Source organism: Sorex fumeus, unplaced genomic scaffold (assembly GCF_029834395.1).
Source record: "Sorex fumeus unplaced genomic scaffold, SorFum_2.1 ptg000233l, whole genome shotgun sequence".
Taxonomy (NCBI): Eukaryota; Metazoa; Chordata; class Mammalia; order Eulipotyphla; family Soricidae; genus Sorex; species Sorex fumeus.
In genome coordinates this window covers 1,552,565-1,569,164 of record NW_026606290.1, presented here as the reverse complement: position 1 = coordinate 1,569,164, position 16,600 = coordinate 1,552,565, and the positions used below count along the sequence as shown (strand labels likewise).

The following is a 16,600-nucleotide window of genomic DNA, read 5'->3' as shown; positions in this document are numbered from 1 at the left end:
CAGGGGTTGGGCTTCAGGCCAGGCCTCTTGACTGTGCTTGGCCCTTGGAACTATCTTTCAGCCCCTTATGTTTTACTTTGTACAAGCAATATTTCTTTTCTTTTTGTTTATTTTTGTTTTTTTTTTGGGATGCTCAGGGCTTACTCTTGGTCCTGTGCTCAGGGGAAATGCTTGGCAGTGCTCAGGGAAACAGATATGGTGTGGGGGATCAAACTTAGGTTGGCTGCCTGCAAGGCCTTACATGCAGTATTATCTCTCCAGCCCCACGTTCATTCTCTTGAGTTTAAGCTCCTTCAGGGACAAGTAAGAAAAGTGAACAAAGTATTTCCCAGGCCCCAGGAGGCAGAATCCCCCAGGACCACAGTGAAGGCGAGAAGAGCAATGGTGAGAATCTCAGAGACCCACTACAGGCCAGCAACCTGCTGAGAACTTGCATTGGGCCCTCTGCTAGTTTCTGTGGCCAAGTGATGTTTTAGCCCCATTTTATAGGTGAGGACATCGAGGCTCGGGAATTAAAGAACTAGGGGCCGATGCCATAGTACTCTGGGTAGGGAGTTTGCCTTGCAAGTGGCCAACCCGGGTTTCATTCCTGTCACTTCATGTAGTTTCCCAAGTCTGCCAAAGAATCCAAGAACGATCCCTGAGCACAGAGCCAGGAGTAAGCCCTGAGCACTACTGGCTGCGTGGGGCCCAAAAATAACAAACAAACAAACAAACAAACGAACAAAGAAAATATTAAAGTGCTAGTTAAAGGAAAACCAGACTGGTAGGAGAGCCAAGATTTGAACTCTGGTCCAATTTCATTGCATTTCAATTTTCATTTCCTTTGAAGTTTTCAAGTTTGTGAATATGCAGAAAGAAAAACATCATTTCTTCTATTGGCAGTAAGTAACTGGTCAAATTTTTCCATTTCCATCCTTTTTTTGCTTGGGGCCCGCAGCCGGCAGCATCCGGGGCTATTCCTGGCTCTGTGCTCAGAGTGATCCCTGGTGGTGCTCAGAGTCTGCGGGGACTGAACCGGTCTTGTCGGGGCGCAAGGCTCATGCCTTGTTCCCCCACAGTCTCGACTTCTGCAGGTGCTTTCTCAGCTCAGCGGTCACGGGCAGAGGGATGGGCTGCATTCGGGAGACAAGCCAAACACACCGTGGGCTCTGAGCACTGACCTGGGGAACCCAAGGACCGAGCACAGGCTGGCAGGGCCGACACTCTGGATTCAGACTCTAGTATGGCCTGGGTCCCCCTGCCGGACCCCAGCGTGTGGGTCCAATCACGGCTGTGAGTGTTGCCCCCAACAACATCCCCCCCCGCCAAATGGTGGCTTGCTTATCTCGATGCCCCTGTGACCGGCACCCCTCCTAGCTGAGGCCCATGTGCCAACTGAGGAGCTTCTGGGCGGGGTGGAGTCGGGGTGAGGCTTATAGGGAGACGTTTCACGGGGCTCTCAGCATGCGCCGGACTGACAGATGCCTCTTGGCGCATGGAGACGGAGCCATGGCGCTGGGTGGGTGGTGGTGATCCTGGGGGTCAGCTCACTGAACCTCCCATCTGGCGGGAAGCCCACCTGCTGCCTCGAAACAGCATCTGCTGATACCCACGGTTTCTCTTTCAACACAGAACAGTGAAAGGAAAAAAAGATTTTTTTTTTTCTTTTTGGGTCACAGCCGGCAATGCACAGGGTTTACTCCTGGCTCATGCACTCAGGAATTCCTCCTGGCGGTGCTCGGGAGAACCATATGGGATGCTGGGGATCGAACCCGGGTAAGCCACGTGCAAGGCAAACCGCCCTACCCGCTGTGCTACTGCTCCAGCCCCCGAAAAGAAAAGCATTTTTCAATTGAAACAAAACAAAACAAAACAAAACCCAAAGTATCTGCCTGCAGATGAGAAAAAAGCAGCAGGCAACCCCCACGAGAGGAGGAGGCTAAGGGGACTGTCCCCTCAGTGTCACACCACCCTGGTGCGTGACTTGGATCTTCTCTTCCGGCCTCCGTTTCCTCAGCCATTGGATGGGGTGTGTGTGGGGGTGGGGGGTGTGGAGGAGGCTGTATGAAGGCTCACATGCCAAGGACTCAGCAGAACATCTGCGGCCGCCCACAGGTGGAAGAGAACGCGGCCAGAGGCGCAGGTACTCACCTCAGGATGGATTTCACCGACAGCGTCTTGGTGGGGCTGTAGGGAAGGCATATTTTCTGGGTCCCCTGCAAAGTCAAAAGCTGGCAGTGAGAAGGCGGCAGGCCCAGCTCTGATCACGCCGACCTGTCCCCAAGGGAAGTTCCAGGCCCCGCTGTGGCGTCTCTCAAGGGGCAGAGAGCAAAAAGATCGTTCTATTTTGTTTGTTTGGGGGTCATACCCAGTGGTGCTCAGGGAGCATTCCTGGGGGTGCTCAGGAGACCATGTAGGGTTCCGGGGATCTAACCGGAGTGCGAGGTGAGTGCTCTGCCTGCTGTACTATTGCTCTGGCCCCAGAAAACTGTGTTGGACAAAACCTCACTCCAGCTGAACAGACCGTCCCTCTTCATTCCCCAGGCTGCTCTCAGCTTTACACTTCAATCACAGCTGATGGGTTTCCTGTCTGGGGTCCCAGGGGCCTCTGAGGTGTGGACGTGGCCCCGGGGAGTGTGGAGAGCAGGCAGGGTTTGGTCTCTGAGCCAAGAATCGGTCTGGCCTCCTAGAACAGCGGAAGAAAAGTCTGACCATGACAGCTGAGAATCTAAGGCAACCAAACGGCATTCAGAACTGACTTGTCCGGTTCTGGCTTTAACCAGAGCCCGTGTCCTCCCCCTGCAGCACCTGCATCTGTTCGCAGAGGGCACGGCTGTTAATGGGAGGGGATGAATGAAAGATGGAACGCCAAACGCCCAGTGAGGGGCTGTGCATACTCTCCAAACGGGAGACCACGCGGATTAATAACCCCAGAGTCTTCACACTGCACAGCAGCTAGCCAAAGAGATGATGACATCAACTGTCACGTTTTAAATGCAGGGCTGGAGAGAGCACTGCACGGAGGGTGCTTGTACCCTGCCAACAGGGCTGTGATGCCTAGCATTCTTAGCATCCCCGGGTCCCTTCCAGGAGAGATGCCTGAGCCAAGAGCCAGGAGTAAGCCCTGAGAACTGCCAAGTGGGGTCCAAATGACCCACCCTCAAAAGACACAAAAAAACCCCAAGAACTAGAAAAAAGTTAAAATAAAAAACTGCTGGATGTGGCTCCTCAAATAAACTCACAACAACAACAACAACAACAACAACAAAAGAGGTGTTATATAAAGGCTGGAGTGATAGCACAGCGGGTAGGGCATTTGCTTTACATGCAGCTGACCCGGGTTTGATTCCTCCGCCCCTCTTGGAGAGCCTGGCAAGCTATTGAGAGTATCCCGCCCGCATGACAGAGTCTGGCAAGCTCTCCGTGGTGTATTCGCTATGCCAAAAACAGTAACAACAAGACTCACAATGGAGATGTTACTGGTGCCCACTCAAGCAAATCGATGAACATCGGGACGACAGTGCTACAGTGCGACAGTTATATAAAAACCGGAGACCTGCCACATAAATACTTAACTTCACAGCTTAAGATCTTGGAAAATGACCAACAGAAGGATCCCAAACCAGGTAGGAGAAAGAAAATATGAAACATAGAGCAGAAATCAACAAGCTGGAATCCTAGAACAATCCAAAAGATCAATGAAACCAGGTGCTGGTTCTTTGAGAAAATAAACAAGATGAATAAATCACTAGTAAAACTCACAAACAAAGAAAAAACCCTAATAAACCAAATTAGAAATAAAAGGGAGGACATAACAACAGGAACCAGAGAAATTCAAAGGATTATCAGAGATTATTTTGAGAATCTTTATGCCACAAAACAAGAGAACCTTGAAGAAATGAATAAATTTCTGGATTCCTATAAATACCTGAACAGACCTATCACCACAGAGGAAATTGAAATGGTGATCAAAAGTCTCCCCCCAAACAAAAGCCCAGCCACAGATGGATTCACTACTGAATTCTTTCAAACCTTTAAAGGGGACCTACTGCCAATCTTTTTCAACCTTTTCCAGGAAATTGAAGAAACAGAAACTCTCCCAAACAGTTTCTATGAGGCACATATCTCCCTGATCCCAAAAGCAGACAGAAACACCACAAAATAGAGGGAATTTTTACACACACACACACACACACACATTTGCACACAACGCTCAACCTTTAACAACATGTTAGTGATCACTTAGAAAAAAAACCCTGGGTGAAATACAACAGTCTTCACACTCTTTCCTCTAAGGAAACTTTTTTGTAGCCTTTTCAGCGGTTTTTCATAACAAACAATACCAATTAAATTATTTCGGTTCTTCTTTGGGGCAGGGGTTGGGGTTCAGGATGGAAACATCCAAAATATGATGGTGGGAAGGTGTAATGGTGGCGGGATTGGTGTTCGAATATTAAATGCAATCAAATATTGTGAACTACTTTATAAAATAAACTGTGAGGGAGATCTGGCTGCGACATCTGTCACCCCATTGATCGCCAGGGTTGATTCGACTGATCTGGCTGGCTAGGTGGGTATCCTCTTCCTCCCTCATCGCTCCATGTGTGTCCCTCCTGAAGCTGCGCACTCAGTCGAAGAGGACGGCCTCCCCCGAATAAAATTTAAAAAATTGAAAAAAAGAAACACCACACAAAAAATAGAATTACAGGCCAATATGCAAAGATCCTCAATAAAATATTAGCAAATAGAATCCAACAACTCATCAAAAAAAAAAACCAATGATACACCATGACCAAGTAGGAGTCATCCCAGGGATGCAAGGATGGTTTAACATTTGCACGTCAATCAATATAATACATTATATTAATAAAAGTTAAAAAACCATATGATCATATCAATAGATACAGAGAAAGCGTTTGACAAGATCCAGTACCCATTCATGATAAAAACTTCAATAAAATGGGAGTCGAAGGAACTCACCTCAATATAGTCAAAACCATCTACCATAAGCCCACAGCAAACATTATTCTCAGTGGGGAAAAACTAAAAGCGTCCCTCTAAGATCAGGCACAAGACAAGGTTGTCCACTTTTGCCACTTCTATTCAATACAGTACTGAAAGTACTTGCCAAAGCAGTTAGGAAAGAAAAAGATATCAAGGGCATCCAGATAGAACAGGGAGAAGTCAACCTTCCGCCATTTTCAGATGAAATGGTACTATCCTTAGAAAATCCTAAAGACTATGAAAAGCTTTTAGAAATAATAGATTTGTCTAGTAAACTGGCAGTATAGTAAACTCACAGGTTACAAAATCAATATCCCAAAGCTCATGATTTTTGTATATACAAATAATGAAAGAGCACTGTAGCACTGTCCTCCTGTTCATCAATTTGCTCGAGTGGGCACCAGGAACGTCTCACAACAAATTGTGAGACTTGTTACTGTTTTTGGCATATTGAATATGATATGTCACGGGTAGCTTGCCAGGCTTTGCCGTGTGGGCGAGATACTCTCGGTAGCTTGCCGGGCTCTCTGAGAGGGGTGGAGGAATCGAACCCAGGTCGGCCATGTCGGCCATGTGCAAGGCAAACGCCTTACCTGCTGTGCTATTGAGATATTTAAAAAAAAAACAATCCCATCCACAATCGTGCTTCAGATAATCAAATACCTCTGAATCAGCTTAACTAAAGAGATGAAGGACCTATACAAAGAAACTACAAGGCACTACTTTTAAGGAAAAAAAAAAGAAAAGAAGAGGAAATGGAAACACATTCCCTGTTCATGGATTGGGAGGATTAACATTGTTGAAATGGCAATATTCCCCAAAGCATTACAGGGATTCAATGTGGTCCCTATAAGTATACCCATGCTATTTTTCAAAGAAACAGATCAAACACCCCTGAAATTCATATGGAATAATAACCCCCCTCCCACGAAGAGCTAAAGCAATCCTTGGAAAAAAGAAGATGGGAGGCATCACCTTCCCAACTTCAAACTGAACTACAAAGCGGTAATAATTAAAACAGCATGGTATTGGAATAAAGACAGATCTGCAGACCAGTGGAATAGAGTTGAATATCCTGACACAGAACCTCAAGTATATGGTCACTTAATCTTTAATAAAGGAGCAGAAAATATGAAGTGAAACAAGGAACAGCTCTTCAACGAGTGGTGCTGAGAACACTGGCAGCTGCATGCAAAACACTGAACTCAGATCTCGTCCTAATGCCAGGCACAAAAGCCAGAGCAAGATGGGTTATCATTATCAGTCATGAATCCATAAAGTAAATGTAAGCAGAACCCTCCATGACACTGAAGCCAAAGACATCTTCAAAGATGAAACTCCACTGACCAAGCAAGTGGAAGCAAAGATAAATGAGGTTACATTAAACAAGAAGCTTCTGCACTTCGAAAGAAACAGTGACTAAGATATAAGACAGTTTACGGAATGGGAAAAGCTATTTACCCAATACCCACCTGATAAGGGGTTAATATTCATGATATATACGACACCGGTAGAACTTCACAAGAAAAAAACATCCAAACTATCAAAAAGTGGGGAGAAAAATGAACAGAAATTTACTCAAAGAAGAAATTCAGGGGCTGGAGAGATAGCACAGCGGGTAGGGCGTTTGCCTTGCACGCAGCCAACCTAGGTTCAATTCCCAGCATCCCCTATGGTCCCCTGAGAACCGCCAGGAGTGATTTCTGAGTGCAGAACCAGGAGTAACCCCTGTGCATTGCCGGTTGTGACCCCCCACAAAAAAGAAGAAATTCAAATGGCCAAAAGGTACATGAAAAAATGCTCTATATTGCTGATCATCAGGGAGATGCAAATCAAAACAACAATGAGATACCATCTCACACCACAGAGACTGGCACACATCAAAAAGAACGAGAACAACTAGTACTGGCATGGGTATGGGGAGAAAGGGACTCTCCTTCCTTGTTGGTGGAAATGCCAACTGGTCCAGCCTTCTGGGAAAACAATATAGGCATTCCTGAAAATGCTAGAAAATTGAGTTTCCATATGACTCAGCAATGCCACTTCTGGGAATATGCCCCGGGGGCCCAAAAACACATTGCAGAAAAGCCATCTGCACTTGTATGTTCATCGCAGGACTATTCACAATAGCCAGAATCTGGAAACAATTCAAGTGTCTGAGAATGGACGACTGGATAAAGAAATGATGGCACGTCTACATAATGGAATACTATGCAGCCGCCAGGAAAAACCAAGTTATGAAATTTGCTTATAAACACATGGATATGGAGTCATGCTGAGTGAAATGAGTCAGAAGGAGAGGGGGAAGACATGGAATGATTGCACTCGCTTGCGAGATACAAAACAAACAACATAGTATGAAATTAATATTCAAGGGGAGTAAAACTATGGGCCCGGACGATGGGCCCATGGTTGGAAGCCTGCCTCAGGTGCTGGGGGAGAAGGCAGTTAGGACAGAGAATGGACCACTATGACAACAATAGTTGGAAATCATCACTCTGGATAAGAAATGTGGGCTGAATAGGCAAAGGAACAGACATGATAACCTCTCAGTACCTGTATTGCAAACCATGATGCCCAAAAAGGACACAAAGAGAGAGAAAGGAGAAAAAGCCCGCCCTAGAGGCAGGCTGGGGTGGGGCAGGGCAGGGTTTGGTGGGGAACTGGGGACATTAGTGGTGGAAAAATAAACACTGGTGAAAGGACTGGTGTTGGAACATTGTTTGACTGAAACCTAGTCATGAACAGCTTTGGTACTGTGCATCTCATGGTGGTTCATTAAAAAAAAAAAAATAATAAAAAGAAAACAAAAACTGGGGGCGCAGAGGGACAGTCTAGCAGTTTCCTTGCAAGCTGCTGACCCAGGTTGGACCCCCAGAACCTATATGGCCCCTAAACCCTGCCAGGAGTGATCTCTGAGTACAGAGTCAAGAGTAAGCGCTGAGCACTGCTGAGTGTGGTCCTCAAACAAAACAAAATAAAGCCAGATAAAGGTGGGGGGGGGGGAGGAGAGATAACCTAGGGGGTAGGGCATTTATTTCCCTTGCACACGACTCACCTGGGTTCAATCCCTGGCATCCCATATGTTTCCTCCGAGCACCGCCAGGAGTGATCTCTGAGTGCAGAGCCAGGAGTAACACCTGAGCACTGCTGGGGGTGTCCCCCCACCCCCAACAAAGAAATGCCAAACAACCCCCCCCTCAAAGCATGACATCCTCTAGATCCATCCACAATGTAGCAAAAGGCAAGATTCAATTTTATTTTTTTGGATCTTTTTGGGTCACACCCATCGGATTTTGGTTGACATTTGTTTTCCTATAGTTTGCACTGCAGAAATCGGTAAAGATTTACAGATCTAGAGGGACAGTGTAACATTAAAAGACATTTTCAAATCCCTCCTAACCCATCCAATGAAAGCTGGATTCTTTCTCTCTCTCTCTCTCTCTCTCTCTCTCTCTCTCTCTCTCTCTCTCTCTCTCTCTCTCTCTCTCCCTCCCTCCTTCACACCCAGCAATGCTCAGAGGTTACTCCTGGCTCTGCACTCAGGAATCACTCCTGGTGGTGCTTGGGAGACCATATGGGATGCCAGGGATTGGTCGGACACGTGCAAGGCAAGCACCCTACCCGCTGTACTTTCACTCCAGTCCCAGAAGCTGGGTTCTTTTTGGGGGCCTCGGCCTTCCTCGTGTGAGTCCCTGCCTGGCCTCTGACCCCTCGCCCTACCTCTAAGAGAGGGTCCGAATCCGACCTTCTCGCCCAGCTCCTACCACACCCTACTTTTCTTCTCATCCCACACACGTGGAACTCCAGAGTCAGCGGGTTCCTTACCGTCTTCCTCCAGAGAATTGCCCGGTATTGAGGGACGCGCTGATTGTTTTGGTCCGAAAGAGTCACAGATAAGAAGAAGGGGCTCTTCTCTGCATCGTTCCCAATGTAATTCTGATGGACTGGAAAAAAAAGAGGGTCAGGACAGTGAAAATGCACCTGGGGGTACAACAGTGGCAGTGGGCACTTCCGGTGGGGTCCAGCCCTTCTGACGATCCCCACCCAACCCAGGGCACATGTGGATCTCTCCATACCAACTGTGCACCACGGTTCCCCTCCCAGAGACTGGCTCAGGAATGAACATGTGACCCACTGCCAACCTAGGCGACATCAGGAGAAATGTGCCAGGATCCCCGGGAAAAAGGATCAGGATGAAGGACTTAAACCTTCGAACATGGTGGGATCTAGATGGGATGGCTAGAACTGCTGCAACCTTCCTGGGACCTTGAGGAGGGCTTGTCTTGAAGACACTACTGAGCCCCTGAATCCTGGAGCCTGCCCTATGTTGGGGTTTCTCTGGTGGGTGCATCCTTACTAATGGCATTGGTGGTGTCCAATGCCATCGAAGCTCTGGGCATTAGGCTTTCAGGCATTTTGGAAGCTGACAACTTCTCTACCTATTTCTTAAAAAAAAAAAAAAGTAGACACCTAGTCAAATAAGTGAACTCCTTAAAATAAAGTATCAGACTAAAAAAAAAATTATTTTGGGCTGGAGCAATAGTACAGTGGGTAGGGCGTTTGCCTTGCACCCGGCCGGCCCAGGTTCGATTTTCAGCATCCCAGATGGTCCCCCAAGCACCGCCAGGAGTAATCGCTGAGTGCAGAGCCAGGAGTAACCCTTGAGCATTGCTGGGTGTGACCCCAAAAACAAAACAAAACAAAAAAGACTAACAAAAAATTATTTTGGAGCCAGAGTGATAGTTCGGTGGATTGGGTGTTTGCCTTGCACAACTGCTGAGCCAGGTTCGATCCCTGGTCTCCCATATGGTCCCCTGAGGACCATCAGGTATAATTCCAGAGTGCAGACCCAGGAGTAACTCCTGAGCACACCACTGGGTGTGACCCAAAAAGCACCCCCCCAAAAAAAACCCAAAATAAATATAAACCCAAAATAAAAATAAAATTCTTTTTTGTCTTTTTGGGTCACACCTGGTGATAGTCAGGGATTACTCCCGGCTCTGCACTCAGGAATTACTCCTGGCAGTGCTCGGGGGACCATATTGGATTTTGGGGATTGAACCCAGGTCGGCCATAAGAAAGGCAAGCATTATCGCTGATTATCGCTCCAGCCCTAAAGTATCAGATTTAGACAGAGAAAAAGAAAAGGTGTGCCATTTGGTGACTGCTCTCACTCTACAGCTCCGGCATCACCCTTGACCCACGAATGCATCCATTTGAGCCAAAGAATCTGACTCTGGTCCTGCAGGGGTGACGCTTCCACACCCGCACCCAGGGCTAGCATGCGCTCCTGCTTGCAAGCTCCCTGCGGCTTGAAATAGTAACATAGTTACTACTATAACTACTATCAGTTGAGATCCAGTGGTGTGGCAGGAAGTCGACTTAGCGTTTTCTGCATGGAAACCTCGATTCAGACCTTCCAGGGATGCGTGGCTCAAGCCAGTTTACAGAAACGGAAATGAAACCGGAAGAGGGAGTAATCAGTGTAAGGTCCTCGGGTTAAAAACGGCAGTGCTGGAATTCTAACCACGCTCATCTCCTCACGGGGGAGGAGATGCCTGGATGCCTTCCTCTGCCCATGAGTCTGCCTGACTCACATCGGGTGAAAAACAAATGCCTGTCACCAAAACCTATGGGACAATCTCTCTACTTCTGTATTAGCCCCGGAGCTCAGGGAACCACTCAGCTCCATCAACTGCCTTGAAATAAATGTTCAAAACCCACCACCATATGAAGGACAATCGCCTGGTTAAGTTTCCTAGGGTCTCTTCCACCAGGAAAATTCTCCTTACTTCTCAAAGTCCTCATTGACACAATGTCCCCAGGACCCAAAATAACTGGCATGATGAGTGAATGAATGAACTAAAAGGAAAAGAAGGAAGAAAGGAAGGAAGGAAGGAAGGAAGGAAAAGGAAAGAAGGAAGAAAAAGGAAGGAAAGAAGGAAGGAAGGAGGAAGCAAGACAGGAAGGAGGGGAAGGAAAGAAGGAACACAAGAAGGAGGGAAGGAAAGGAGGGAAGGAGAGAGGGAGGGAGGCAGTGAGCCCCTCCTGGGGCAGCCCGACCCTGAGGATGTGAAGACACTGGTTATTCACACATTGAGGGTTGCAGAAAGCACACAAACTCGAACTTCCATTTTGTCCATCCCTTCTTCTCCACCACCCTCAGGGCATACCTTGTCCTAAAAAATACTTGAAATACCATCTGGTGTGGTACTCTGGGTTCTCTAAGTGCACGTCTGTCCTTCGCCAAGTGCCTGGCAGGGCAGTTGCATTCTGCAATGGAACACAGTGGTCAGCAGGAGGCTCATTCAGAAAGCAAACAAGAAGCTGGCCGGGACGCGGAGGCCAAAGAACCAGAAATGTAGTTAAGAGCGCTCGCAGGAGAGCTGTAAGTAAGGACATGGCTTCATTAAAAAGGATCTCGCGCAAGGAGCGGAGCGAAGTGATAACACTGCGGGTAGGGCTTCTGCCTTGCACGCGGCTGACCCAGGTTCGATCCATCCCAGCATCCCCTATGGTCCCCTGAGCACTTGCCAGGAGTAATTCTTGAGTGCAGAGCCAGGAGTAAGCCCTGAGCACTGATGGATGTGCCCCTCAAAACAAACAAACAAACAAACAAACAAGGATCCTGGGGCTACTAGACAGAACTGGGCCTGACTTCCGCAATGTTTGGTAGCTGGTGGCCCTAGAGGCGCACCCTTCTAGAATTGGGCTCAGAATAAAGTCTGAACCCTCCTGTTGAGTGATACTCACTATTCATGCTTTGGTGTGGTTTCTTCGAATACTTTTCGTATATGAACATACATGGCGGGGGGGGGGGGGTGCTTTAGGGGTCATACCTGGCGATGATCAGGGGTTACTCCTGGCTCTGCACTCAGGAATCACTCCTGGCGGTGGTCCGAATATCATATGGATGCCGGGGATTGAGCCAGGGTCAGCTGCATGCAAGGCAAGGGTCCTTCCTGCTGTACTATCGCTCTAGTCCCCATTTGTGTTTTTCTTACCACTTAAACACACTGATGCCAGTGATGCAATTTGTGTTAAGTCAAGAATGAGCCACTTGTGGTAGGGGATGGCATCAATGTGTTAATAACATTTTTCCAAGTCAATAAATATATTTATATGTGTAAACTCAGCAGCGGCGATGGCTCTGTCTCTCCCGTCGCTCGCGTTTGGTGGTCTCACGCTGGTTCCCCCACCCCGGGGAGGTTGATGGCGATGGGCAGGCAAGGGAAGGAACGAGGGCCAGGCTGGTGGATGTCAGTTGTAGTTTATTCCATTCCTCTCTCCATCCACACCTGTCTCTGTCCTCTGCTCCTCTCCTGCTTCTTCCTCCTCCATGCTACTTCATTCTCCTTCTCAATCCCCCTTCATCCTCCTTCTCTGGAGTCTGGATTCTGATTCTGATTCCTCAGCCCTCTCTTACAGTCTAGTTAAATCTCAAAGCATGAGGGGTTGGGGTAACAATTACACATGGGCGTGATCACAATCAATAGGGGTAGAATTCTTTCCCTGGGGACATCCGCTCCCAGGACAGATCCTCCTTATCTGATCAATCCACCCTACAGCGGATTCCCCTGGGTGTGTTTCTCCTCTCCTTGTCTAACAAACATATAAGCATATATAATATAAATCATTTTGTATGGATACAGTAAGAAATACCTTAAACTTATAGAATTGCCCTCCTAGGGCCATCTTGATCTCAGACTACAGTGCTCAGGCCAGATAGTCTTTTCTGTCCCTATCAGGGTCCTCGTCTCGTTGTTACTTTTGGATCATGACAGCATTTGTCTATGATCAAACTTTTAACTTATAGTTAAGAATTGTGGCACTTTGGCCTGGCCCATTTCGATGCCAGGGTAGCTCACCATTTGCCCTAGGTCCGTTCAGTTCCTCGTCGGGACCCTGCTTTTGGGGTGGTAGGAACCAAGGGCAACTGAGGCTTAAGTCGAGAAAGCAGATGCCCGGGAGTGAATAATATTCAAAACCAACTAAATCCTAAGTTACAAAAGCATAATATTAACTGTCTTTCTGTATCTATACAAAAAGGACACTGTATCAAGTAAACTATTCAAAAGACACAAGGAAAGGAGAAAGGCATTATTTCACTCATACATATGAAATCATAGATTTCTGTGGAATCTAACCTTACAAGTTAACAGAGTCTGATTAGGGGAAAAGCTGATTAGCTGGTTGGGGAAGAGAGCATAGGGAAGAATTTACAGATAAACGAAGGAATGGGATGGATTCTAGGACATATAGGTAGGGCCTGGGGGTGACGCCGTTCCCAGGACATTCTGGGTTCTGTGCCCCAGGCCCGCGTGACCCAAAGGAGTGGCCATCAGGTGAGAGCTCTGGGCTTCTGACTGAGGGAACGGATGCTCTGGACCACTCCAGACTCCCATCAGGTTGCTGTCCGTGGGCCCCCCGGACCTGCACTTAGCAAGTACCCCAGAAGGTCCTGACACACGCTGAACTCAGAGATCAATGCTTTGAGCCGGGATTCTGGAAGAAGCCAAGTGGGGGTGAGGTGGGGTAGAGAAATAGGATAGGGGTACAGCACTTGGCTGACCCGCTGACCTGGGTTCGATCCCCAGCACCAAATAGGGGAACCCAAGCCTGGTCAGAAGTAAGCTCCGAGCACAGCCGAGAGAGGGTCAACCCCTTCCCCTGACCCCCTCAAAAAGAAGACAAGAAAGGACACGCACCAGTCGAGGCAAAACAGAAACGTCTTGATTTCCCAGGTGGGGGGCCCCACCTGGCCACATTCAGGGATTCCTCCTGGAAGGGTTCAGGCGACCATATATGGGGTGCAGTGGATCAAACCTCAGTTGGGTTTGAGCAAAGCAAGTGCCTTACTAACTACTGCTTATATCTCTCCTGCCTCTAATTCATCATTACATCTTGCTTTTTAAAATCTAGCTTTTAGTTTGATGTATGCCACTGGGAAGATTGATTTTTTCCCCCAAATAGTTTAGCGATGATTCCATTCTGATTATTAACCACTCTGCCATCCCTCCCGCTAGCAGACCTTAAGCACTTTGGCGTGAAATGTTTGAATTGACAGGGGCCAGGAGAGTACAGCAGGTAAGGTGCTTGCATGTACCAGGCTGACCCCAAGTTCGATCCCCAGCACCCTAAGAGGTTCCCAGAGCACCGCCAGGAATGATCCCTGAGTGCAGAGCCAGGAGTAACCCTTGAGAATCAACAGGTGTGTTCTCCTCCCCCCAGTAAATGTTTGGATTGTGTGTTGCCAGTGCTGAGAACACGTGTGAGGAAGTTCCATGAACAGCCGCACTGGCTCATGTGCGCGAGATGACGGAAATAAACTCTTTGAGTGAGACAGTCTTGGCTCAAATACAACACATCTGTGGCCAGTTTATTGGGAAGAAATTCTTCCATTCGTAGTTAACAGAGTAGGCTTTTTATTTTTTCCTCCCTGAAATGAATGGTGCATTTTTTTTTTTTTTGCTTTTTTGGGTCACACCCAGCGATGCTCAGGGGTTACTCCTGGCTCTGCACTCAGGAATCATTCCTGGCAGTGCTCAGGGGACCCTATGGGATGCTGAGATTAGAACCCGGGTCGGCCAAGTGCAAGGCAAACGCCCTACCTGCTGTGCTATCCCTCCAGCCCCAGTAGTGCATATTTTTGAAAGTCATTTGGGGGTGGTCTCTGAGAGAACAGGTTTGGTGTGGGAAAATTGTAGCAATGTACCAAGTTCAACTCACCCCTTCTGGTGCTGAGTGGTTTTTCGATTTCTGGAACAGAGGTCATGGCACAAAATTCTTTTGACACGAGACTGGACTTAAAAAATCATTTCCTGACTCAAAAGAATTATTTCTCCTCTCTAAATGAAAGATTGTTGAAACCTGCAGTTTCATTTTATAATAAATAGATGTCGGGGGCTGGAGTGACAGTAACAGTGGGTAGGGTGCTTGCCTCACACGCCGCTGACCAGGGTTCAATCCCTGGCACCACTTAAAATTCCTTCAGCACTGCCAGGAGTGACCCCTGCTGTGCAGAGCCAGGAGCAAGCCCTGAGCCCTGGCGGGGTATGGCCCCCAAAGCCAATAATAATAATGTAATGGTAATAGATGCCAAATATGTGTATACTTAATATATAAAGTACATGGAGAGGGGCCGAGCAATCGTAGGGGAGAGCACTTGCCTCGAATGCAGCTGGCCCGGGTTCGACCCCCAGCATCCCATATGGTCCCGCAAGCACCGCCAGGAGTAAGCCCTGAGCATCGCTTGAGTGTGGCCCAAAAATAAAAAAAATAAAATAAATGGAGAGATAAAGCAAATAGCTAGAGATATTTTACTGAATTTAAGATTATTTTCTGGAGCAGACTATGATACCTTAAAAGGTACTTATTGTAATCTCTAGAGCACCATATGAAAATAACCTTCAGGGCTCAGAAAGACAGTACAAAGATTGAGATGCTTTCCTGCATGTGACTGACTCCGCTTCAATACCCAGCCCTTACCTGACCCCTGGGCACAAAGCCAGGAGTAGCCCTGAGTATCACCAGGTTTGGTCCAAACAACCCTCCAATAATTACCTCAAAAATTCATTTAAAAAACCCACCTAGTGGGCTGGAGAGATAGCACAGCGGGTAGGGCATTTGCCTTGCACGCAGCCAACCCGGGTTCGATTCCCAGCATCCCATATGGTCCCCTGAGCACTGCCAGGATAACTCCTGAGTGCAGAGCCAGGAGTAACCCCTGTGCATCGCCGGGTGTGACCCAAAAGGAAAAGAAAAAAAAAACCCACCTAGAAATTTAAAAGGCATATGAAAATCATTTAACAGAAAAAGTGGTAGCAATGGATTCTTGGATATCAGATAAAGAGAAACCAAAAATGGCACAAATAAATCCTGCCATATCAATAAAGACAGATGAAATGTCACATTCAAACGGCAGAGATGGGCAGACTGGGGAGAAAAGCAGGATCAACTCTGAGCTCTCGACCAGAGACAGACCATAAATTCAGAGACGCAAACAGGTAGAAAAGAAGCAAAAGAACAAGATATATAATGTAAGTAGTCACCACCATAAGGAAAAGGAATGGCTGCATAAATAAAAGTAGAAAAGAACACATAAAAAAAGAAATATTTGCTTGAACACTGTACGCCTGAAACTCAATCACGAAGGACTCTGTCATTCATGGTGATTCAATAAAAAGCAGGAAAATGATTTCTGTGTCCGATGTTATCAGATGAGTCCCAGTTTCATTTTTCCTCCCTTGCTCTCTCTAGGTTTTTTTTTTTGGCTTTTTCAGTCACACCTGGAGATGCACAGGTGTTCCTCCAGGCTCTACACTCAGGAATTACCCCTGGCGGTGCTCGGGGGACCCCATGGGATGCTGGGAGTCGAACCCAACCCGGGTTGGCCCTGTGCAAGGCAAACACCCTCCGGGCTGTACTATTGCTCCAGCCTCCAGGTGTCTTTTTTTGAGGCAGGGAAGCTTTACAAAGTGAGGAAGAAAGCTCTCTGTTCTCTTTGCCCTGGACACACCGGTATTGCCCCAAGTGCCATGAGCTAGACTAAGTAAGTACTCTGTTCCCATAATCGACACCAACTTCTTGGCTTTGATCCCCCTACTGTCAG

The 16,600-nt window shown here is 47.5% G+C and overlaps 1 protein-coding gene across 1 annotated transcript in view; it reads right to left on the bottom strand.

Moving 5' to 3' along the window:
• The window catches only part of GARNL3 (GTPase activating Rap/RanGAP domain like 3), a 150,800-nt gene that overhangs the window by 42,398 nt on the left and 91,802 nt on the right, over window positions 1–16,600 (bottom strand). Inside the window, 3 exon segments of the mRNA XM_056108856.1 lie at window positions 2,134–2,198; window positions 8,815–8,933; window positions 11,163–11,262. Coding sequence (XP_055964831.1) covers window positions 2,134–2,198; window positions 8,815–8,933; window positions 11,163–11,262 — 284 coding nt within the window.